The sequence below is a fragment of the Aotus nancymaae genome, unplaced genomic scaffold, assembly GCF_030222135.1.
Source record: "Aotus nancymaae isolate 86718 unplaced genomic scaffold, 86718_ANA_hifiasm-v0.15.2.pri h1tg000029l, whole genome shotgun sequence".
Taxonomy (NCBI): Eukaryota; Metazoa; Chordata; class Mammalia; order Primates; family Aotidae; genus Aotus; species Aotus nancymaae.
Window position 1 is genome coordinate 73,772,360 of NW_026988442.1, and position 26,147 is coordinate 73,798,506.

General features: G+C 36.9%; 1 protein-coding gene and 1 pseudogene across 2 annotated transcripts in view; one reads left to right on the forward strand and one right to left on the reverse strand.

Annotated features, from left to right (window-relative positions):
- Positions 1-26,147, forward strand: part of LOC105723647 (small ribosomal subunit protein eS4, X isoform-like) — a 612,439-nt pseudogene that overhangs the window by 457,667 nt on the left and 128,625 nt on the right.
- HNMT (histamine N-methyltransferase) overlaps positions 6,556-26,147 on the reverse strand; it is a 48,762-nt gene continuing 29,170 nt past the window's right edge. The window contains exons 4-7 of one of the 2 annotated variants that reach the window (XM_012461807.2): positions 17,767-17,874; positions 16,566-16,696; positions 13,858-13,951; positions 6,556-7,655 (exon numbers count right to left, since the gene is read on the reverse strand). In XM_012461807.2, coding sequence (XP_012317230.1) covers positions 7,300-7,655; positions 13,858-13,951; positions 16,566-16,696; positions 17,767-17,874 — 689 coding nt within the window. In that variant the 3' untranslated portion in view covers positions 6,556-7,299. Of the gene's footprint in view, positions 7,656-13,857; positions 13,952-16,280; positions 16,478-16,565; positions 16,697-17,766; positions 17,875-26,147 lie in introns of those variants that run through there. The other variant, XM_021668943.2, reaches the window with a different exon arrangement.

Below are 26,147 nucleotides of genomic sequence, written 5' to 3' on the forward strand. Positions count from 1 at the left end.
TCAGGTCCAGGGATGAGGCTCCTTCTGCCTTGTTTCTCCACATATCCTAGGGTGTTGCTGTCCTTGTCTGCATGGTCTGGCATAGCTGACTACCACAGCCACATTACAGCTGTCCAGAAGGTGAAAATGTAGAAGAAGAGAATGTATTTCTTCCTTTGTCATCATGTTCCACAAATTGTGTTGTTTCTTCTCACATTCTGTTCCCTAGAACTTAGTCATATGGCTATATCAAACTCCAAGGGTGTATAAGAAATGTAGTCTTTATCTGGGCAGGCTTATTGTTACTTAAAAATTAGACATTCTGGCCGGGCGCGGTGGCTCACGCCTGTAATCCCAGCACTTTAGGAGGCTGAGGCGGGTGGATCACGAGGTCAAGAGATCGAGACCATCCTGGTCAACATGGTGAAACCCCGTCTCTACTAAAAATACAGAAAAAATTAGTTGGGCATGGTGGCGCGTGCCTGTAATCCTAGCTACTCAGGAAGCTGAGGCAGGAGAATTGCCTGAACCTAGGAGGCGGAGGTTGCAGTGAGCCGAGATCGTGCCATTGCACTCTAGCCTGGGTAACAAGAGCAAAACTCTGTCTCAAAAAAAAAAAAAAAAAAAAAAAAAATAGACATTCTATTACTATAGAAGGACGGGAGAAGGGCTAGTCTCTGCACCTCACCTCATGACTCTGTCCAGCTGGAGCTACACTGGCCTCAGTATTTGCTGTTAAAAATGCTCTTGTCATCAGATACTCAGTAACTGAGGATATATTTACACACGGTCAAAATAATGGATCAGTTCACTGGGATTGTCCTCTCTTGCCCAAGAGACCAAGCCACAGTCATATAGGAACTGTCTCTTGAAGGTAATGTATTTTACCTCTTAAAGATAATATATTTGGGGCCAAAGTTGATCAAGTCAAACAGGTACTATCTTCATACTAGAGTCACCAAGTGAGATCCGTCCCTGGGAAATAGAATGAAAATTAAGAAGCTAGGAGATAATTCCTATGTGAAACTTAAAGAGGAGGAAAAGGGACAGAGAGTCAATGAAGGTCAACATTAAAGCCGGAAAGATGTAGTGGTTGCGAACATGGTCCCTGGGGTTAATTCGTTTGGGTTAGAATTCTGGCTGCAGCAGATGTGAGAATGAGGCAGACATTATATAATTTAATAAACAATTTAAACCTCAGTTTTCTTCTTTGTGAAATTGGAATAGAAATTGTAACTGATTCACTCATAGCTTGTTATGAGGATTAGATTGCATAATGCCTGCAAACACTTAACACAACCACGACACGTAGTAAGCTTTCAATAAATGTTAACTATTATTAAAATGGAGTCTTTTGAATCCCCTATGGTCTGTTTTATTTAGCAAAGAATCTTCCTCCATGATTAACTCTTTTTCAAGCTGGAAACTATGAAATAGAGGGGCCAAAGAAAACAGAGGGAAGCAGCCAAGCTGAGGAGCCAGTGTTTGCGCCACCATTCCTAGGACACACAGATGGGAACTCGTGAGTTGCCAACCTTGCCTAAACAAATCCATCCCATGAGGCTTCTTCTGGAGCAGTAAGCCCTGGCTAATTTCCTTGCCTGGGTAACTTACACAATGAGGAGTAAGTCCAAACTCTTCTCCCAATCAGTCCTGGAGAAATAAAAAACCTAATAAAAATAATTATAAACAAACCACAAGGATGGTAATGCACCTTCCATTAAAGGGTATTGTGGGGTAGATGAAGTCTGTTGGGAAATGTGCAGAATGGTGGCAATATCTTGCTAAATAAGCTAAGGCTGCAATGTGCTTGTGCTGATAATAAGTAGCATGGAACAACTGCCTCTTAGACAAACCCTGGGATTTATGTTCAGTCTGCCTGCATTGAAAACCAGAGAATAACTCATGAAACCCATATATCAACACATGCGGAAAAAGGAATCACAGTATAGAAATGAAATTATCATGAAATTAGTTAGCTGTAGAACATAAATAAAGGTACTGACGCTTTTCTGCATCTTCTATAGCAAATGTCTTTGGAGAACTCACCAAGCTTGGACTGTACCTGCTGGCTCCTGTGATTTATTTCAACATTTTCTATCCTAGGCAGGTTGTTTGCAAAGTCCTTTAAGTATCATTAAGACAAATCAGGAAACACAGCTAATTCTTCAAGAGAAGAATATGATCATGGAAAGACACTTCTTATATAGAACACCTCTCTGTGTCAGTGAAGCCTCCAGAACAGTGTCTTGTTGTATTTATTAATCCATTGCCACAGAGATTACTGCAATCTGACTCAGAGCCCTAATTAATTTTTGGCACGTTTAGAAATTGTGACTGTCGTTACCCAGGGAGCCTCTTAAATCAACCCCTCTTTTACTGCAGTTGGCTTTTTATGGTGTATATCACATTCAGAAATGGATTACATGATCCTTAGCTTTAACTATCTTGCGTTAGTTGATCATGTACTACAGATGTGTATTGCACAGTTTATGAATCATAGGGGAGCTAGGATATGGATGACAGATAATTTAAACATGAAATTGGTGATGTTTTTGACCTGGTAGGAGTAGAGGCAGAGAAATACAGGCAGAAGTCAAAGCAACAGGATGGAAAAGTCAGATATTTATGACAAGCTTAAAATGAACTTGTTAGTGAAGTATAGTATTTAGAAAGAGTGCTATCTCATTATTCAAGAAGGTGATTTTTTTCATACTACTCTTTGATCTTCTGATTGCTTCTTCTTCCCTTTTACAATCGGATCCCCTTCAATTTACAAGTGGATATTTAGGGACAATGGTGATTTAGTTCTATGAAGTCATACTCTGCATCTAAGATGAATGAAAGATCACAAATTTAACTTGGCCAATATGTAGACATACAGTGTGAATCAGTAGATACAGGGTTTGGCTAACTTCTTGTTATCAACTTGCTTTGGGAGCTGGGTTAAATTATTCAATGTGTTAGTAGCTCCATTTCCTCAACTATGAAATAGGATAATAATAACTAATCTTTCTAATTCATGAGGTAAGAACCAAATAAGATCTTGTACGTTGCTCTACCTAAGACATTTGGTAGGCAAGAGGCAGACAGCCACAAGGATACCTGGAGTAAAAGGGTATTTGTTTTCAGGTTAGACATAGACAGGAATAGAAATTGCAAAGACCCTTCCTTGAGACAGCCAAAGCTCATCTCCCTTTCAAAGTTAATGTGATCTTACACTCCTGGCCTCTCTCATTCTCTCTGCAAGTTGGTTCCATGCCTCTCCTTCAAACCGTGGCCTCCCAGTGAGGTCCTCTCACATGTGGCCCACAGTGGTCACTCTAGACTTGAATCTGTCTTGAGACCTTTCAGCTCAGCTACTATAGAAAGCCACCTTGCCTCCTTACTGTTCTTTAGATATGTCATGCTCGTTTCCACATCAGGGCCTTTGCATTTGCACTTCTTCAAATGTCCTACTCCCAACTCTGTGCCTGGTTTGCTCCTTCACTGCACTTCAATCTCTGTTCAAATCTCATTCTTTTAAAGAGTTTCCCTGATCACTTCACTTAATATTACACCATCTGGTACTCTTTTCCCCTTATTTACTTTTATTTTCTTAGTACTACCTATTATTCTCTGGCATATATTTATTTTTTGTCTATTTCATTCACTAGAAATCAGGTCAATGAGGTCTGGAATTTTGTTGTTGTTGTTTTTGCTTTACTGTGATATATCCTTTGCTTAGAAAACTCGCTCACACCTAAGAAGTACTAAATAAATATTGATCAATTGTATATATTGTGAATAAATGAATGAACGTCTCATTGCCCAAGATTTGTAATTCTAAATTAAGATAATTTTTAATGGATGCATTTCATAATTTTCAGAAAGACTGTTTCATCAATTTCTGCTAACTTATAAGTAAGTTTCTATCCATATGTCAGCTGCTCACCCCATAGTCTAATCAGGTGGAGTTGAGATGGGGTCATTTCCCATAGTACTGAGCACAGGCACTTAGAGCATGGGGCGCTAAGGGAGGCAGATACCTTAAGGTAGGGCTTGGATGGTGCAATCCTAATGGCACCTTGAGTCTCTTGGAGGACCAGTTTAGCTCTGAAAGGCACAGAGGCCATCTTCCTGTGGCTAAGAATCTCAAGGTCGAAACTAGGTCAGCTCCTACAAGTACTAGCTCTCTGGCTTTAGTTGTAATTTTCCTTAAACTTTTTATTTACTCTGCATTTTATATTGAGTTCCCATGAGTCATAACAACGGTAGTTAATATTTTTTAGTATTCCTAATGAGTCCAACACTTTATGAGCATATTTATGAAGCTTACTTAACTCCTGGGCTTCTCATAACCATATTCTAAGGTACATACTATGTTTCACTTCATTTTGCAGATGAAGAAATATGAGAATAGAGAGAAAATAAGTTGCCTCAGGTCACTTGGTGAGTAAATAATACAGCCAGAATTTGTACCCAGTAAGTCTGACTCTACAGCTTTATTTAACAAGGTGATTTTAATCCACTCACTCCACTGTGGGACTTTGCAAGAAGCTCGCATTTTCTTAGAAGGAACATTCTCATGATGTGACACATATAAATATAATTTCAATACTAAAGTATCATATGCAAGCTATCCTCATTAAACAAACATCTAAAATACATTAAATATACATTCAGGTCTGTGCAGTTTCACAGACTTAAGATCTAGTATTCCCTATAGCAGTTGCATCTCTTTTTATGGATGTGCATTAGAAATTACTTAATTTTTATGGCCCAGAGTGGTAGCTTTTTTAATTAAGAAAGTCATCAATTTTTATAATAAGCAAATATCAAGCCTTCAAATGCTGTGCTCCACATCATGCTTTCTCTTTGGATTTTGGCAATATGCCCTAACAATATGAGCAAAAAAGTGTCTGAGAGAGTCCTCAATAAGTTAAGGTTTACACTCTTACTAATGGCAACACATAATTGTGTTGGGTTCTTGAGCTCTCTTTGTAATGATAATATGAACGCACAAGGTATAAGATAAATGCTTGAGAAGGAAAGAATTCATTTATCCCCCTTTACTTAGCATTTACCATACACAAGGCACCATGTTAAACACTGAGAACTCCACAACGATACATAGAACAACATTCCAAATTCACACTGAGCACTTTTTTCTGAAACACAAGAATAAACCTGGAAAGTCAATATGTGACTGCCCCAAATTTTGGCAATATCATACAGTACAAGAAGAAACCAAGGATAAGTCCATCCCTTGAACTTACATAGCTTCCCATTGCTAACTAGTAGGTTTACATGGGAATTTCTCTCTTCAAAAAGGTGTGTGTTTCAATTGCATTAAAATTAAACAGTTGAGAATTTATTTATCCTGTATACTAAGGGTTTAATAAGGATGAGAAAAAGGCCATATTTACAAACACCAATCTATGGACTGCAATTCTTTTATATCTTAAATAGCATTGTTAGTTCTATTTTTGTTTTTGCACTTGTGCTTTTTACAAAAGACTCTGTAAAGTCTTGATTTCCATCCTTCTGGTGAAGTTGTTCAAGATCTTCATGGCCCCATACCCATCGATCATGTGTGCCTCACAGATTTCCTTTGTCAGTAGTACATATCAGTATGATTAATGGTTCAGTGTTCATATTCAGGAATCTGATTGGATAACTGTCGTTTCATTTGTTGGAATTTATAATTCAAAAAGCATTGATTAAGTTGTCCAAACAAAGAGAGCAATGCAAGTTTTTACTTATTATGAACAACAAAGCTTGGTAATTTATTAGTGTAAATAGGCTCTCTATGCCAGTGTATTCCCTGGGGATAACTAGGTGATTGAGAGGGGTCATTTAACTTTTTAAAGTGATTATACAGCAGCATTAAGTGGAAGCCACTACATCAAAGAATGAGTATCACACTGGGTTGAAGCCTTCCTCACTGGCAGAATGAGGGCCATGAGCTGTTTAGTAAAACCTACTTTTGTTCTGTTTCTGACAGGGAGTAGTAATTATTTACATACTTAAAATATTTATGTATTAATTATTAAATTAGTTATTTACTTATCTAAAGATATGTACTGTTTATGTCTAAAATGACAGAGAGTTATCATTAGAAATAAAAGAAAAAATCAAATATGTTTTCAAAAAAACCCTGAAATCCTACAGTCCAAAGATAACTCTTAGTCTTGGAGGAGGTCTTAAGAGTGACATAAGAGACTATGAAGTATCAAAATGCGTTGAAAGGTTTCTAGAACCTTGCTTTTACCAAATTCCTAGAAATCTGGTAAAAGATGCATTTCAAACTAGTAAATTTTTTACTTTTGTGTTTTTTGTTCTTCAGTAAATTTTGTTTATACATCTGCTATTATTTTGAGGGAAACAGTTTGTTCTCACTGTTTATACTTACCTAATTTCAAACATATTAAAGATTTCTTTTTTTAAAAAAAGCAAAACTATAATTTTATTTTAATAAAATATGTTAGTGTTCTAAAATCTTCGTTTTAGAAGGCCTTTTAAAATTTGTCAGAAGACCAGACTTAAAAAAGAACAAACAAATTTGGCTAAATATAATAGAAAAACTTCAGTATATCAAAAAGACAAACAAAAATTTTATTCACAGATAAAATTACAAGAGAAAAGAATGGGAAGAAATGACAACACATGATTAAGAATTAATTTTGTAATATTGTAAAGGTGCTTACTCTTAAAAATTAATAAAAATAAGATAGAAAGTACAATAGAAGAATGTATAAAGACAAACACTTCTTCACAAAAGGGCCAAATCAGTAACATGGGCTTTGTGTCCAAAGTATTGACAAGTACGTATTTCACTAATAAAGAATCCATAGTATATATTTTATTAGTTATTCTAGAAAAATTCAGACAATCAGCAAATGGAACGAATTTTATTGTCAATAAGTCATGGAAATTGAGTCACAGCACAGGCTTTGTGTTCAAAGTACTGATATGATAGGTGGATACTTCACTAACAAAAAATCTATAGTATATATTTTATTAGTATTCTAGAAAAATTCAGACAATCAGCAAATGGAATGAATTCTGTCGTCAACAAGCCATAGAAATTCAGTTGTCTAATGTTTCTAGCTTATGTTATATTGAGCCTGCATGTGATGTCTCTACCTGGAGGAGGGACAGGGTAAGACCAGCAGTATCCCACATGGAAGTCCAATAATGTCTTGGAATTCTCTACATCTCATATGGAAACAGTGCTTTATTTACATTAATGAATGTATTTGTAATTTAATATGGAAATAAATGAGTGACCAGAGTTGTTAAAAATGTAATTTTAAAATACACTTTTGTGATTGATAGTTATGCCTCAACCACTATGAAACTCAGACTATTATTAAAAAGAACCTTACCCTCTTTCTTAGCACTGAATTCAGGCTCTTGTAGATCTTTTGCAATCTCTGCTTTGAGATCGGGTGGTGCTGTGGCATTAAAGTTACAGGTTTCAGTCAAAAAATCCCAAAGCAGGTCTCCATTTTCATTCCCATCAATAAAGCAGTCAGATATGTCCATGGTGGACAAAAGGTCATAGCACTCATACTTAAGTCCTAGGTTATCCAGCATCTGAGTGAGGTGAGACGATGTGATATACAGGCAGAGGTCATCCCTGGGTAAGCGTGATCCATACTTTTCCCACAGCTTGGCCCAGCCACTGCTTCCTGTGCAATAGAACAAAATTCATGCTTTCAATTATTCTTTCTTTCATTTGCAGTCTTCCAGAAAGTACATCAGATGCTTAGGATAGAATGGTCTACAACATAATAATCTTGTTCTTTGTGGAGCTCACATTTCAAGGAATACGGGAGGAAAGAGAAAATTAAGTGAGTAAATATATGGTGATAAGTGCTAAATGAAAAACTAATCTGAATAAATGCTAAGAGAGTTAAAGACTTTGATGGGCTGCTGCTTTAACTAGGGTGATCACAGAGTCTCTCTAATAACCTGACATTTCAACAGAGACCTAACTTCAAGCAATGTAGATATCAGGGGGAAGATGACTCTAGGAGAGAGATGAGTAGCTGCAAAGGACCTGAAGCAGGAAGATGCTTGGCCAGTCAAGAACTAGCCAGGAAGCCAGTGAAATTGGAGCTGAATGAGTGAGGGCAGAGGGGAAGGAGATGAGGTTGGAGGGATCAGAGGTGGGGAGTGGATGAGGTGCCAGATCACATGAAGCCCAATGGAAAACCACTGTAGTGCTGTCTTATAGAACTTCTTGAACCAAAGGACACATTCTATATCTGCATTGTCCAGTGGGATTGTCACCCACCACTTGTTGCTATGGAGCACTTAAAAGGTGGCTTAGGACCTGAGTTTCCAGTGTGCTTGAAGACCTAAATTGTAAGTTTCATTTCATTTTAATTAATTTCAGTTTCAATTTCACTACCAAAATGTGATTTCTGTATGGAACAGCACATTAGGGTGACTTAATACACATTTAATAAGGTCACCCGAGCCATACAGATGAGAAGAGAGTACTGGAGCATAAGGGCAGAGGTGGGGAGAACTGCCAGAAGGCTACTGGAATCACCTGGGGGATAGGTGGGGGCAGGGTGGGGGCTACAATAGACCAGTTAGCTGGGAGGTAAAGAGAAGTGGTGGGAGTTTTTAGGTAATATACACTCCTAGATCCAACAGGGCTTGCCAACAATTTGGATGTAGGTTCTGGGCAAAAGGAAAGAGTCAGAGTGATGATTGCAGTGATTTCTGCCTGGGCACCTGAGAAATCAGAATTGCCATTATTGGAGAGGAGAAGAATGAGGGATGAGCAGTTTTGCATCATCAGGCCTCTGGTTTCAGGAATATAGATTTGAGATACCTACTGGACATTCAGGTGGTAATATGAGGAAGGTAGTTGTTAGTCTGGAATTCAGACAAGAGTCTTTAAGAGTAAAAGTTAAAATGGAAAGAAAGAGCACAGTAAATGATGATTTATTCAAAGCAATAATTTTTTACTTTCATCCTTATATAAAACAAGATGCTGCCTTGGGCTGACAATAACTAGGTGGATTTCTATAAATCTTGCCCCCAAGTTTAGAAGACCTTTTAGCAATGTTTGTAGTATTTAATTGAAAATCTAGCCCTGCAGAGAAGCTAAGAAAAACCTTATCTGAGGGAGACAGACATGAGCTGAACTCTTCTTCCGCTGCTTTGTGAATGAGATGAGACTTGTTATCTAGCCTCTCAGAACTTCAATTTCCTCATCTGTAAAATGGGGATTATCAAACTTACCTTGAATGCAACCTCAAGCATTACATGAGATAATCTAAGTGAATTATTGCATAATGGTAAGCACGTGAAAGATGTGTAGTAAGTGCTTATAAGATAAATGAATTAGTTTGCTAGTGTATTTCCACTGATAGTAATCTTGAGACTAAAAGAGCAAACCTGCTGTTCAAAAATATATAATAATAATAATAATAATGAGTTTATACTTATGGGCCTTCTAATAATATATGCATATTATATACACAGTGAGTACAGGGAGGTAATAAAGAGCATAGTCTTTATAACCCAACTGCCTGAGTATGAAGCCTGGCTTTCCCTCTTACCAACTTTATGAACCCATGTCTCAGTTTTATCATCTGTAAAACAGGGGTGATAATATAATCAATTCATAGACTGCTACAAGGATTAACTGAGTTAATAAAGTAAAGGCCCTTAGAACCATGATACGTTAGTTAACGTTGCTCAAGTGTTAAACTGGACTTGGCAAAAGCAATGTAAGAGACAGCCTATACTTTCTAGGTGCTTTTAGGATTAAATGTCTTGAGCTTTTTTTGGTTCCCAAGTCCCCTTTATGGTCTAATGAGAGTAACTGACTCTCCAGAAAAATACACAACAGTACATACCCACACAGTTCTGAATATGATTATAGAATGCTCAAAGACCCTTGGCTTTCATCCATGGATTAAGCTAAAGTTCCCAGATTAATTCAACCCAAGAGACTATCCAAGACGAATAATAGGCTAAATAATAAATAGCCTAAGATAATTGATGTTCTACTAATATTTCAGAAGAGGGAGAGCTAACTGCAGGATATGCTCTAGGAGAAGGTGGAATCGGAATGAAGCAGAAAGAATAAAACCTCCGTTCAATGAAAGTAAATGAGGGTTGTATTTATTAAAAAATCTTTCATTCCAAAGACAGCGGATTGTCTGCCCAAATAAGAGTTTGCCGGCAAACAAGACATTACAAGAAAATAAGCATTTCAGTGGTTGAAGAGAGGCTCTGTTATCATCATCATCATTATTATTTTTAACCTGGCAGAGAAAAAAGAACCAAACACTAATTGCAGAAAATTTACTGGTGTCAGTGCTGTGACTCGGTGCCATTTCTGAGCTGAGCAATTACGCACTCCCTGACTGATGCATTATCATAATGGCTCTCGGTGGGCACAACATATGGTGTTACTTTTGTTTTCAACATGATATAAACCAGATTCTTTTTTTCTCACTGCATCAAAAATAACACACAATGATTTGCCTGCTTCCTTAGTCAGGTAAGGAGAGGACAGACAGAAAGCTTCAGTGATCTCCTTCTGGCTCATCTCCCTTAACCTGACAGGCCACCTTTTAAATAGCAATGCTCCCAGTTGATGCTAGGCTACAACATTTGCAGAAAAAAACATTTCTTTGACATCATTTTAGTGTGGGATACTCCACGTTTTTTTAAGAAATCCAACTCTCTTGTTCTTATGTCTCTTCTTTTTTATCCCCAAATCAAATTTCTTTCATCTCCATTATCAGGAACTTCTGCTAGTTATCACTAAATGACTATCTCTTGAGTTGGGGTAGTTCTGTATTGGATATTTAGGAACACAGAGGAAAGGTTAATTTCTGTCAAGCAACATGTATTTCAATAGGATGACCAGTAAATGTCATTTAATTCTGATTTCAATTTCTTTTTCTTTCCCTAATAAGTTTTACTTGTTTGTTCTTCATTGCTTTTGTCTGGCTGCTTCCATTTGTAGTAGTGTGTGTGTGTGTGTGTGTGTGTGTGTCTGTGTGCGCGCGCGCACCTATTTTGCCGAGTCTTTTATTCTTATTTATTAAACTCCATCTGCAAATATCCAGAACTTCCTGTGTTCTCTGATTTCATCAAGTCAGTTTTAGCTGAAATATATTCTCTTTTTCTGGACGTATATTCAGAGCTTATTGTAGTTCTGCTATCATAAGGCAGAAATAATAAACAATTATTCAGCTTAATTAAAACATATTTACTGAGTTTTGTCTTTGTGCCAAAGTCTTTACAAAGATCTAGGAACAGAGATGAGAGACACTGCTCTAAACAAACTCTTCTGAATCTCCCTATATGCCTCTCTATATACCATGAGTACTCAGTTTTGTGCACTGCAGAGCAGTTACGGAGGACAATATTACCCTGAAACAAATGTGCAGGGTACTTCCCTTTTAGATAATTATGAGGCAAATTCAATTTAGAAAGTGACCCAAAGAATCTTGATAAAAACAGAAACTAGTGTGAACGAATGTGGTGTAGGTATTCCAAGTTCTAGGACAATATTCAACTTTAGGAAATGTTTCAGTCTGTTAAGCAAATGAAAAATGGGGTTTCAAGAATTATAGTTCTAGCAGAGAAGGTAAGGTAGGCAATGGTTCCTAAACAGGGGTGAGGATGGATGTAGATGGAACACCTCAGCTGATGAGGTTTCTAAAACTTGTTTTCTATTCACAGGCTAGTCTAGCAGATAGGGATTTGAAGCTACATCATTGAAAGAAAACAGTAACTAGTAATTATGTGGGTCATTCCTATTTGCCTTCACTGATACCGATATGAAAAAATCTAATTGGAAATTTCTTGTGATCAAATTTGTTCCCAATGTTGGAAACTAGACTTGATCTATTTTTCCAAAAGCCGACCAACATATTTGTATTGGGTATGTTAATATAACAAAGCAATTATTGCTATTTTTAAAAACAGGAACCTACAGTCACCTTCATACACCAAGGAGGCAAAATGATTTATCTCAGGGAAATGTGTTGTTGTTAAGACAGGTTCCTGGGTGCACAGGTTTATCTAGATGATAGAAACAGAACAAAAGGGAATTAAACTACTCTGTAAGAGGGTTGCTGGGTCAACTGGTAATTCTGCTTTTAGCTCTCTGAGAAATTGCCATACTGCTTTCCACAATGGTTGAACCACTTTATACTCTCACCAGCAATGTACAAGTGTTCCTTTTTCTCCGCAACCTCATCAGCATGTGTTATTTTTTGACTATTTACTAATTGTCATTCTGACTGACGTGCGATGGTATCTCATTGTGGTTTTGATTTGCATTTCTCTAATGATCAGAGATATTGAGCTTTTTTTCAAATGCTTGTTGGTCACATGTATGTCTTCCTTTGAGAAGTATTTATTCATGCCTTTTGCCCACTTTTTAATGGGGTTGTTTTTCTCTTGTAAATTTGTTTAAGTTCCTTGTAGATGATTTGTCAAATGCATAGTTTGCAAATATTTTCCCCTATTCTGTAGACTATTTACTCAGTTGATAGTTTCTTTTGCTGTGCAGAAGCTAGTGAGTTTAATTAGATCTCATTTGCCAATGTTATCATTGCTTTTGGTGTCTTTGTCATGAAATCTTTGCCTGTTTCTGTGTGCAAGATGGTATTGCCTAGCTTGCCTTCCAGGGTTTTTATAGTTTGGGGTAGTCCTTAACCCATCTTGAGTTAATTTTTGTATATAGAACAGGAATCCAGCTTCAATCTTCTGCATATAGCTAGTCGGTTATCCCAGCACCATTTATTGAATAGGGAGTCTTTTCCCCATTGCTTGTTTTTGTCAGCTTTGTCAAAGGTCAGATGGTCATAGGTGTGTGGCCTTATTCTGTTCCATTGGTCTATGTGCCTGTTTTTGCATAGTACCATGCTGTTTGGTTATTGTACCCCCCTGTAGTATAGTTTGCAATCCCACTACTGGGTATATACCCAGAGGAATATTAATCAATCTACCATAAAGACACATGCACATAGTGTTCATTGCAGGATTACTCACAATATCAAAGACATGGAATCAACCTAAATACCCATCAATGACAGACTAGATAAAGAAAATGTGATACCTATACACCATGGAATACTATGTAGCCACAACAAAGAATGAAATCATGTCTTTTGCGGGAACATGGATAGAGCCAGAAGCTATTGGCTTTAGAAAACTAACACAGAAACAGAAAACCAAATACTGGATGTAAAGATTGCTGAATACAAGAGATAATAAATGCTGACCTCAACAATGTCAATGTTTCATCATCTAAAAATGTTCACTTGTGTTCTCTGCGTGATACTTACTATATCCCTGAAAGCAACTGGACATGCTCACATGCCTCCTTGGAAAATAAAACACCAACACAAAACACAAAACAAAACAAATGAAATGTTTATGATAGGCATTTGAAAAAACCTATGGTGAGCAGTTGATCATGGCTCTAAGAATGCAAATTAATCAAATATGATGACATCTGAACTATTTAAACCTTTTTTTAATTAATAAACATCACAGAGGGAAAAGAGACATTCAAATGACATAAAGTAAGTAAAATATTTACTATTTTTAGTCTCATTTAAAAACTTGTGTCAGGTGAATTTGCTCTAAGCTATAAAAAGGAATTCATACATAGAAGACAAAGACATATTTTCCCAAAAGAAAGAATATTTACTTAATTCTAAATTGAGAACTATTGTGAATGACTTCCCTAATGCTGTGAAAATTAACTGGCAATGATTAGAGGCCAAGGCAAGAATTTCACAATGAATACAAAATATATAAGCTTCCTTCAAACACAGGAATCCGTGCATATGTGTACTATTGCTGTTTTAAAATTCAGGGTGAATGAAAATAACTTACCTGACACAAGAATAATGAGCATCTTAGCACTGGTACCTAAGAGACTATGGAAGAATTTCAGGGTAGCTGGGACGTCTTTTACATAATACAGCATCTAGAAAGGAGGAAAAAGAGAAATGAGACACTTCTCTATGTTGAAGTCTTTATTGCTTGGGCTAGATACTCCTAGAAAATTTGATTTTCTAGTTGAGTGAATTTTTACCCAACAAAACACTTAAGAAATTTAAAGATCAAAGACATTGCATGGAGACATAGAACAAGTGTGAGAAAATATTTGGGGAAAGGGAAAAATATGGTATTTGTTCGACTAGAGTCAAATGGTTTTAAATTTACTCTTTCTGGCTTCCATAACACAGACATTTATAGCTGGAGACACTTAGTCACCATTCCACATGGGGACATGAATCCTATGTCTATCCTATAATTCGTGAATTGCAGTTCTTCTGGGAGAAAATGGTTCCAGCACCATAAAAACAGACCCCATTTCATGGAATATTGCTTTACAATTAAGCCCTTTGCACTAGCTTCTCCATATGCTCACAGATGCTTTTTTAAAATCACAGAAAATGTGACAGGCTCTGATGATGACAGATTCTCTAGGAAGCTGGACTAAATAAAGCATGAGGTTATCTTCTTGGACCCAGGGTGTTTAGGGGTTAGCCCACCCATTTTGAATTATTCTGAACCAATCCCTAGTGAAGTACAGGCCTTTCCACCCAACACACAGAGCTTAGACTTATGCATTGGCAGAGGAAATTGTGCCCCATGGCTTGCATCTTTGGACCCCACCCCCATAGACACTTCTTGTACCTCATCTTCATCTTAGTTGGACAAGAATTCAATATTCCATATAGCCCGTCTTAACAGAACTCATTGCATAACGGAAAAGTACTTTAGCTATGCCTCTTTCATAAAAATGAATGAAATAAAATGGACCTGACTTCTACATGGCTCATGGTGCCTTAGGGGCCACACTCCACATTTTCCACCAGAGGGACCATAGGCAGGTACCCAAATATAGCGAATCAATATGATGGCTAACAATCTACAATGTGACCTGGCTAGAAATGCAGAGGTAAGCTATACAAGGTGCCTTAAATTTTTCTCAACGACAGGGAAATTTTCAGAATTGACAGTGAGATTGTAAAAGTTTCATGAGAGTGTGAGGACTGTAATGAGTAATAGAGAGGCAGAGACGCTGCACAGAAAAATGGGGCATAGACAGAGATGAAGAGAGAGGAACAGGATAGTGATGCCGAGGGAAGCAGAGTTGCTGTAAGAAAGAACAAACGTAGAGGTTTTGAGAGAAATAGGAAAGAGAAGCTGATTTCCTGAAATCAAATTTATAACAGAGAAAAGAATGGGATCCAGTGATAAGCAGAGGGAGTGGTTTTTGATAAGAGGAGGTTTTTGCAGTAAGATGGAAGAAGGAGATGATGGCAGAAGTGCAGTTATGTTTGCAAGGTTAGTGGGTGAAAAAACAAGCTTCCATCTGATAGTTTCTGTTTTCTCTATACATTATGAAGTGAGGTCATCGGTTCACAATGAATGGTCTGGGAGAGATTGCAGGAGCAGTAAGGAGAGAGAGGAGTTATGAAATAGTTATGAGAGGAAGTGAGAACAAAAGCAGGTCTAGCAGGGAAAGATCTTGGCTTGCTGGACTGACAAAAAGATTTTATCGCGAAAGAGGCAGAGACAGAAAATTGCCTGCATATGACGAAATTGGAGTATTTCTTCCTTTGACTTCTTGTAAGTTTATTCCTTTGGGGTGGCTATCATTGTAGACCAAGAAGAAAAATAGTATTTTGTTGTCAATCAAGTGGTATTTCCAAAATAGGCACATCTCCTGATGACAGCCAGCTTCCAAAACCCATATATACATCTCTTATGCTATTCAGAAATATTAATTATCTCTGGAAATCCAGCCCCATGCTATCTACTCAGTAGTCACTCCCTTTCTATGACATGTATGAGTCAGTTTGTTGGATCTGGATGATAGAAGTAAAAATTTGTTAAACTCAGACATTACTTAATCTGCCCCTGTGACTGTATGTCCACTATAGAAACACTCTGGGACATTGGTCCACCCAAACCATTAGAGCCGCTACAGTGCTATCATTCTCAAATCTATATATAAACATTCAATGATATAAAAATAAAGACTGGGCGCAGTGGCTCACACCTATAATTCCAACACTTTTGGAGGTTGAGGTGGGAAGATCACTTGAGCCTAGGATTTCAAGATCAGCCTGGGCAACATAGTTAAGACCCTATCTCTACAAAAAATAAAAAATTAGTTGGGTGTGGTGGTGCACACCTGTGGTCCCAACTAACCGGGAAGCTGGAGTGGGAGGACTGCTTAAGCTCAAGCGGTTGAGGCTACAGTGAGCTATGATCATGCCACCACACTCCAGCCTGGGTGACACAGTGAGACCCCTATCTCAAAAAAGGAAATAAGAATTAAGCCAGCATTTTTTAAAATGAATAACTGTAGAGGTATTAGAGAAAAGTGGTTTTTTGAATGTTAAAGAGAATCTTAGTATATTATAAGCATATTTATCCTTTATTTGGACAGATCATTGTCACTTGTAAAATTAGACATCAGAAGATTTTCATTTTTCTTTTAAAAGTGAGAATAGTAGGCATTCATTATACATATATCTGAAAAGTCTTCTTTCTGAATATAAATTATAATACATATTTCTTACCTGAATCATATGAATAAAGTCCCATTTTTGAAGCTCCTTTTTCTCCAGTATTCTACTTTGATATTCAGATGATGTCTCCTTATGCCAAGCAAACTTTATGTTCTTGAGGTTTGATGTCTTGGCTACAAGCTCTAAAATACAGAGAAGAGGTGACACACCATCAATTTTCATTGCAAATGTGAAACCCATTTCCATTTAGAATTTTAATGCAATCAATGTTATATACATAACAAATATAAAGCACATTTTTCTTTTTTATGTCTGAGAGACCAGAGAGTTCATACTGCCTTTTTTTCTAGTATTTAATGAAATTAGAGGTGAAAGAAAGAGTCAGTAAGAAATAATTACAAGAACCCTGGGCAGACATAGGTTATATTGTCTTAGTATTAATGAAGAATCAACTGGTGAATTTTATCAATGGAAAGTGAATATGAAACAGATGATATGTTTGCATAATTCAGGAGTAGGCAAACCACAGTCTAGGAACTATATGTAGCCTGCTACTTATTTTTGTATGAACTGCAAACTAAAAACATATATTGTTCTACTTCCTGATTTTGTGTCACTGCCATTCATATTTCATGTCATTATATTTTTGAATGTTAAAAAAAAAAGAAGGATGCTATATCATATGTGAAAATATATAAAATTGAAATTTTAGTGTTTGCAATTAAGGTTTTATTGAAACACACCCATGCTCATTAGCTTACCTTTTTTTTTTTTTTTTTTTGCTGCCAACTAACCAACATGACAAGTTGATTAATTGTCATAGACTGGATTGATTAATTGACAGAGACTGGATTGACCTTCTGAGTCTAAAATATTTACTATTTGGTCTTTGCCAGGAAATGTTTGCCAACTTTTACCGTAACCCACCAAACATAAGCTCTTAAAAATTGATTTAAATAATTCTGAATCAATGAATGAATCTATACCTAAGCATAAAGATCAAAAAGTTATTGTTGATGACAACTGGGGAATGGATAAAGCATCAATAGAAAAGAGGAGTTTAATTATTCACTGTTCAAATTTTGAGATGTTTAGTCATGCCTGTAAAGAGCTAATTCAGTTCTTCTCCCAATAAGCTTGTGAAGAGCATACCACACTAACTCTATTATTGATCGTTTAAGTTGATTTGTCATTTGAGTTGATAAGGCTTTTGGGATAGAATCTGGTATAGAGCACCAGGAGTTACAGATACCTTTATACTTGGCAATTTGCTCAGCACTTGGCTCAACAACTTCATTGTTGATACAAACTCCTGGATATTGAGCCTGAACTTTGGAGAGAATTTGAAGATCAATTTCACCTAGAAGATAAACATATGGGACAGGTCACATCACTCCAGCAAGAAATGATCAAAAACAATTCTAGCTGATTTATTATCTGCCCTACTTTTACTAGGAAAGCCTAGCATAAGTAAATAATTGTCCAACTGCTTCCCTGCCGTGAGGCCTGTAATGCGGAACATTAGGTTCTAAGTAGGCATAGTCATGTGACTCAAGGAGGGCGGCTGTGAGTGGCATTCATTCATTCATATGATCTTTAATATCTATTACTATATTTCATCAAATCAAAGATGCTGTTGACTGTAGAAGGAAATTAACTCTTATTTTTCTTTCACCAAGTTAGGAAAAAAAAACTTTCAACTATAATTTTAAGATTTTATCAACTGAAGAACATGACAATATCAGAGGTATTAAAATATGAAAAAAAAAATGCATGTTAGAATTGGTAGAGTAGGCTAAGCCGGAAGAATACAAAAAAAAATCAGACTTAAAAAAGGGTACAAGCATGTATCAGGTAAAATAACAAAGAAAAACATGTCAGATATCTGCCATCATAAACACTGTTATCTGTGACACAGACACTGAAACATCCCTGGCTCAATTGAATCAAGGTAGGAAGAGGGAAGAGAACATGTGGGGAGAGAATGAGAGATGAGGCCAGAGTGATGGTGCTTTATCAGGGAAGATCACTTGTGAGCTCTGTCTCTTCCAGGGTAAATGGGAGTTAGCCCAGAAATTGTGGGGAAGTGAAGATTCTAAGTTATTGGGGACAAGAAGACAGACACACAGACTGAAAATAGAAGAGTATATTCGGAACTACTAGCAGTCTGGATTTCTTAGAATATTGAGCATGACAGGACCTCCAAGCAAGAGGTGATTCCAGAAAGGTATGCAGAGGTGACTGTGAGCAAGGCAGATATTTATTCATTCATTAATTCGCCAACTGTTAATTGACTGTTTACCATGTTTCAGGCACTGCACTAGGCTCTATGGAATGATTATAAGAAGAGCAGGTAGATAGATCCCTTCCCTGGTGAAAATGCAGCCTGTAAGGGATAGTGTCAGAAAGATGACAATAAGTCAGATGGACTTGAGTTTTAAACCTGTCTTCCTCACTTACTAGGTATATATGACTTTGGGCAACTTGCTCTACCACTCCAAGCTTCATTTCTTTTTATTAGAAAAAAAAAATCATAGTAATTTATAATTGTGAGGGTTAAATGAAGTAATACATATAATGTATAGTGCAAAATAAAGTTGGAACTGATTAAATGTTAGCTGTTCATTATTTTTATTGTTATCTTGAGTCCATCTCTTTGAAAATATCTCTTCTCTCCCTGTTGCTGATGCCTCCAACTTAAGTTTTGCACTTTTATTCAATTAGGTTATGATGTTGACCTTCATTAAAATTGAAATACCTCCTGGCAAGATTAGCATAGGAAAATGATGTCAGTCTTTAACACTTGGCATAAATAACATTAACAGAGCCTTTCCAAGGTTGCACATGGCACGCAGCAAAAGCAGAAGTTATAAGACTGAGAAGTCTGGAAGGAAGAAGATGAGGGAGATAAACCAGGGACAGAAGATGCTAAACTAGGAAAAGAGAGCAGTCCAGGTCACATGAGAGCCTAAGTACTAGCAGTAGGAGATGGCGTGCATGGTATGTGTGGAGGGAAGATGGGAGAGTGGGAAGGAAGCTGAAACAGAGTATGTCACTTATGTGACAATTTTCTCCAAATCCATCCCTACCTACATGAAATCATGTATTTCTTCACTGATAACTACAGCTGCCATTTATTTTGGCCACCTACCATTTGCCAAACACTACACCAGGCTCTTTACCTGGACCATCTCATGAATCTTGAGAGCAAGTTCCATGATATTATTAATATCTCAACTTGATTAGTTGACTTGAGTATGTTGACATTCAAGGGATATTGATATACCTGAAGTTTAAGGAACATTTGTCTAAATCTACAATGTTTGTTCTTCTAACCACTTCAACTAAGAAGTAGAAAGATAGCAAATACTAAAAAGATACAAAAAGCCTTTTATTCTTCTGTTTAGCAACTATTTTGAAGGGAAAGAAAAGATGACTAAGACAAAAGGCTGATAAGAATAGCTGTGGGCTAATGGGAAATAGATTCCAGCTTGCCCCCAAAAACCAGAGACCAAAAGTTTCTGTTCTTGCCTCCTATTAACCTAGCCATATATTTCAAATGAAAAAATTATCAATTATGCAGATCTCAAATTCAACACTTTGAAAAAGATAACTGAAATGCAATTATATCCCCTCAGGGCTTGATGAGCTCTCCTCCAAAGATGGACCTAGACATTTCAGGTCGGCCTGGCTGGCAAAATGTATCTAGCACAGTCTGGGACATGTTCAGAGCCAGGAAGTCGCACCTCCTGGGGCACTGATAGAGGACACGATGCTACAATCACATAACAGCCTCTAGCATGTATGCCCATGTGTGCTGGATTCCTAGCAAAAACGAATTAAGTTTAAGAAGAAGCAATAATGCAACTATTTCCTTAAGAGTCAATTAGAACATAAAATCTATTTCTGACCTCATAAGTAGGGTGACCATACTTGTTTTCATTTTATACCTGTTGCCTTAGTGTCCATCTGCTTTTGTTTTTTGGTCCTAACTTGTTCATTTTTAATCAAATATCATTAGAATTTTAGTTTTGAAAGTAGTTTTTTAAAAAGAACCATTTCATAAATTTACTAATATGAGAAACTTGTTCAATATGTATAAATTTCAAAAATTGCAATTTTCATTGTTTTACCTACTCTCTCCAACTCATTCTCAAAAGTATCCTACATTGGACAATAAATAATACCACTGTGCTCATAAGGCACAGTGCTTTATTATTATATTCTGTGCTTTTTAAAAAATTTCTTCTAAAAAAGAATGGGATACATGTGCAGAACATGCAGGTTTGTTACTTAGGTAACGTGTATCACGATGGTTTGCTGCACCTATTGACCTGTCTTCTATGTTCCCTCCCTTCACCACCCACCCTGCAGCAGGCCCTTGTGTGTGTCGTTCCCCTCTCTGTGTCCATGTGCTCTCATTGTTAAACTCCCACTTATGAGTGTGAACATGTGGTATTTGGTTTTCTGTTCCTGTTAGTTTGCTGAGGATGATGGCGTCCAGCTTCATCCATGTCCCTGCAAAGGACGTGATCTCATTCCTTTTTATGGCTGCATAGTATACCATGGTGTGTATGTACCACATTTTCTTTATCCAGTTTATCACTGATGGGCATTTGGGTTGTTCCCATGTCTTTGCTACTGTAAATAGTGCTGCAATAAACATACATGTGCATGTGTCTTTATAGTAGAATGAATTACATTCCCTTGGGTATATACCCAGAAATGGGAGTGCTGGGTCAAATGGTATTTCTGATTCTAAATTCTTGAAGGATCGCCATACTGTCTTCCACAATGGTTGAATTACTTTATATTCCCACCAACAGTGTAAAAGTGTTCCTATTTCTCCACAGCCACTTCAGCATCTATTTTTTCCTGATGTTTTAATAACTGCCATTCTGACTGGTGTGAGATGGTATCTTATTGTGGTTTTGATTTGCAATTCTCTGATAATCAGTGATATTGAGGGTTTTTTTTTCATATGTTTGTTGGCCACATAAATGTCTTCTTTTGAGAAGTGTCTGTTCATATTCGTTGTCTACTTTTTGATTTTTTTTTTCTTATAAATTTGTGTAAGTTACTTGTAAATTCTGGATATTAGACCTTTGTCAGATGGGTAGATTGCAGAAATTTTATCCCATTCTGCAGGTTGCCTGTTCACTCTGATGATAGTTTCTTTTGCTGTGCAGAAGCTTTTTAGTTTGATTAGATCCCATTTGTCAATTTTGGCTTTTGTTGCAATTGCTTTTGGCATTTTTGTCATGAAGTCTTTGCCCTTGCCTATGTCCTGAATGGTATTGCCTAGGTTTTCTTCTGGGGTTTTGATGATTTTGGGTTTTAAGTCTAAGTCTTTAATCCATCTTGAGTTAATTTTTGTATGATGTGTAAGGAAGGGTCCAGTTTTCAGTTTTCCCCATATGGCTAGCCAGTTTTCCCAGCACCATCTACTGAATAGGAGGGCCTTTCCCCATTTCTTGTTTTTGTCAGGTTTGTTGAAGATAAGATGGTTATTAATGTAGGGTGTTATTTTTGAGGTCTCTGTTCTGTTCCTTTGATCTATATATCTATTTTGATACCAGTACCATGCTGTTTTGGTTACTGTATACTTGTAGTATAGTTTGAAGCCAGGTAGCATGACACCTCCAGCTTTGTTCTTTTTGCTTAGGATTGTCTTGGCTATTTCATATGTAATCAAGGGCTCTTCCTTGATTACAAATGAAATTCAAAATAGATTTTTTTCTAATTCTGTGAAGAATGTCAATGGTAGTTTGATGGGAGTAGCATTGATTCTATAAATTAATGTGGGCAGTATGGCCATTTTCACATTGATTTTTCTTATCCAAGAGGGTGGAATGGTTTTCCATTTGATTTCATCCTCTCTTATTTCCTTGAGCAATGCTTCGTAGTCCTCCTTGAAGTGGTCCTTTGCACCCCTTGTTAGCTGTATTCCTAGGTATTTTATGATCTTTGTAGCAATTGTGAATGGGAGTTCATTCAGGATTTGGCTCTGTGTTTGTCTATTGTTGGTGTAAAGGAATGCTTGTGATTTTTTCACATTCATTTTGTATCCTGAGACTTTGCTGAAGTTGCTTATCAGTTTAAGAAGTTTTTAGGCTGAAATGATGGAGTTTTCTAAATATACAGTCATATTGTCTGCAAACAGAGACAATTTGACTTCCTCTCTTCCTATTTGAATACCTTTTATTTCTTTCTCTTCCCTGAGTGCCCTGGCCAGAACTTCCAATACTACGTTGAATAGGAGGGGTGAGAGAGGGCATCTTTATCTTGTACTGGTTTTCAACAGGAATACTTCCAGCTTTTGCCCCTTCAATATGATATTGGCTAAGTAGTTTGTCATAAATAGCTTCTGTTATTTTGAGATATGTTTCATCAATACCTAGTTTATTGAGAGTTTTTAACATGAAGAGATGTTGAATTTTATCAAGGTCTTTTCTGCATCTATTGAGATAATCATGTGGTTTTTGTCTTTCATTCTGCTTGTGTGATAGATTATGTTCATTGATTTGTGTATGTTGAGGCATTCTTGCATCCCAGGGATGTAGCTGACTTATTGTGATAAGTTTTTTGATGTACCGTTAAATTTGGTTTGTGATATTTTATTGAGGATTTTCCCATCAATGTTCATTAGAGATATTGGCCTGAAGTTTCCTCTTTTTATTGTGTCTCTGCCCAATTTTGGTATCAGGATGATGCTGGCTTCATAAAATGCATTAGGGAGGAGTCCCTTCTTTTCAATTGTTTGCAATAGTATCTGAAGTAATGGTATCAGCTACTCTTTGTATTTCTGGTAGGATTAAGCTGTGAATCCATCTGGTCCTGGACTTTTTTTGGTTGGTAGGCTATTAATTACTGCCTCAATTTCAGAACTTGTTATTGGTCTATTCACTGATTTGACTTCTTCTTGGTCTAGTCTTGGTAGGGTGTATGTGTCCAGGAATTTATCCATTTTTTCTAGAGTTTCTAGTTTATTTTTGTAGAAGTATTTATAGTATTTTATGATGGTAGTTTGTATTTCTGTGGGGTTAGTGTGATATCCCCTTTATCATTTTTTATTGTGTCTATTTGATTCTTCTCTCTTTTCTTCTTTATTAGTCTAGTTAGCAGTCTGGGTATTTTGTTGATTTTTTTTCAAAAAACCAGCTCCTGGACTTAATGATTTTTTTGGAGGGTTTTTTGTGTCTCTATCTCCTTCAATTCTTCTCTGATCTTAGTTATTTCTAGTCTTCTGTTAGCTTTTGGATTAGTTTGTTCTTGCCTTTCTAACTCTTTCAATTGTAATGTTAGGATGTTGATTTGAGATCTTCAAGCTTTCTAATGGGGCATATAGTGCTATAAATTTCCCTCTTAACACTGCTTTAGTTGTGTCCCAGAGGTACTGGTATATTGTCTCTTTGTTTGCATTGGTTTCAAAGAATTTCTTGATTTCTGCCTTAATTTTATTATTTACCCAGAAGTCATTCAGAAGCAGGTTGTCCAATTTCCAAGTAGTTGTGTGGTTTTGAGTGAGTTTCTTAATACTGAGTTCTAATTTGATTGCACTGTGGTCTGAGAGACTGTTCATTATGATTTCAGTTCTTTTGCATTTGCTCAGTGTTTTTCTTCCAATTATGTGGTTGATTTTAGAATAAGTACCATATGGCACTGTGAAGAATGTATATTCTGTAGATTTGAGGTAGAGAGTTTTATAGATGTCTACTAGGTCCACTTGATCCAGAGCTGAGTTCAAGTGCTGAATATCCTTGTTAATTTTCTGTCTCATTGATCTCTGACAGTGGGGTGTTAAAGTCTCCCACTATTATTGTTTTGGAGTCTAAGTCTCTTTGTAGGTCTCTAAGAACTTGTTTTATGAATCTGGGTGCTCGTGTATTGGGTGCATATATATTTAGAATAGTTTGCTCTTCTTATTGAATTTTTCTCTTTACCATTATTTGATGCCCATCTTTGTCCTTTTTGGTCTTTGTTGGTTTAACGTCTGTTTTGTCAGAGACTAAGATTGCAAACCCTGCTTATTTTTTGCTTACCATTTGCTTCATAAATTTTCCTCCATCCCTTTATTTTGAGCCTATGTGTATCTTTGCACATGAGATGAGTCTCCTGAGTACAGCACACCGATGGGTCTTGACTCTTTATCCAATTTGCCAGTCTGTGTCTTTTAATTGTGATATTTAGCTCATTTACATTTAAGGTTAGTATTGTTATGTGTGAATTTGATCTTGTCATCATGCTGCTATTTGGTTATTTTGCACACTAGTTGATAGAGTTTCTTCATAGTGTCATTGGTCTTTACATTTTGGTATGTTTTTGCAGTGGCTGGTATTGGCTTTTCTTTTCCATATTTAGTGCTTCTTTCAGGAGCTCTTGTAGGGCAGGCCTGGTGACAACAAAATCCCTCAGCATTTGCTTGTCTGGAAAGGATTTTACTTCTCCTTTGCTTATGAAGCTAGTTTGACTGGATATGATATTCTGGTTTGATTTTTTTTTTTTTAAGAATGTTGAATATTGGCTCCCAATCTCTTTTGGCTTGTAGAGTCTCTGCTGGAGGTCTGCTGTTAGTCTGATGGGCTTACCTTTGTAGGTGACCTGGCCTTTCTCTCTGGCTGTCTTTAACAGTTTTTCCTTCATATTGGCCTTGGAGAATCTGATGATTATGTGTCTTGGGGTTGATTTTTTGTGGAGTATGTTAATGATGATCTCTGTATTTCCTGAATTTGCATGTTGGCAGTCTTGTTAGGTTGAGGAAGTTCTCCTGGAAAATATCCTAAAGTGTGTTTTCCAGCTTGTTTTCATTCTCTCCAGCTCCTTGTACTCCAATCAGTCATAGGTTTGATCTTTTTATGAAGTCCCATATTTCTTGGAGGCTTTGTTCATTCCTTATTCTTTTTTTTTTTCCCCTCTAGTCTTGTCTGCATACCTTATTCCAACAAGGTGGTCTTCAGACTTTGGTATCCTTTCTTCTGCTTGGTCAATTCAGTAGTTGATACTTGTGTGTATTTCAGGAAGTTCTTGTGTTGTGTTTTTCAGTTCCATCACGTCATTTATGTTCCTCTCTAAACTTGTTATTCTAGTTAGCAATTCCTCTAATCTTTTATCAAGGTTCTTAGCTTCTTTGCATTGGGTTTGAACATGTTTCTTTAGCTCAGTGTAGTTTTTTAATTAACCATCTTCTAAGCCTACTTCTGTCAATTTGTCCATCTGATCCTCCCTCCAGTTCTGTGATCTTGACAGGGAGATGTTGCAATCATTTGGAGAAGAGGCACTCTGGCTTTTTGGGTTTTCAGCATTGTTTCATTGATTCTCTCACAACTTCATGAGTTTGTCTAGTTGTTGTCTTTGAGGCTGACGACCCTTGGATGGGTTTTGTGGAGGCTTTTTGTTGTTGTTGTTGATGAGGATGCTATTGTTGTTGCTTTCTGCTTGTTTGTTTTTCTGTGAATGTTTAGATTACTTTTCTGTACAGCTGCAGTTTGCTAGGGGTTCACTTCAGTACCTACCTATTGATCTGATTCACTCCTGCTCCTGGAGCTGTCCCTCAAGGAGACTGGAGAACAGCAAAGATGTGTGCCTGCTTTTTCTTCTGGGACCTCTGACCTTGAGGGGCACCAGCCCGATGCC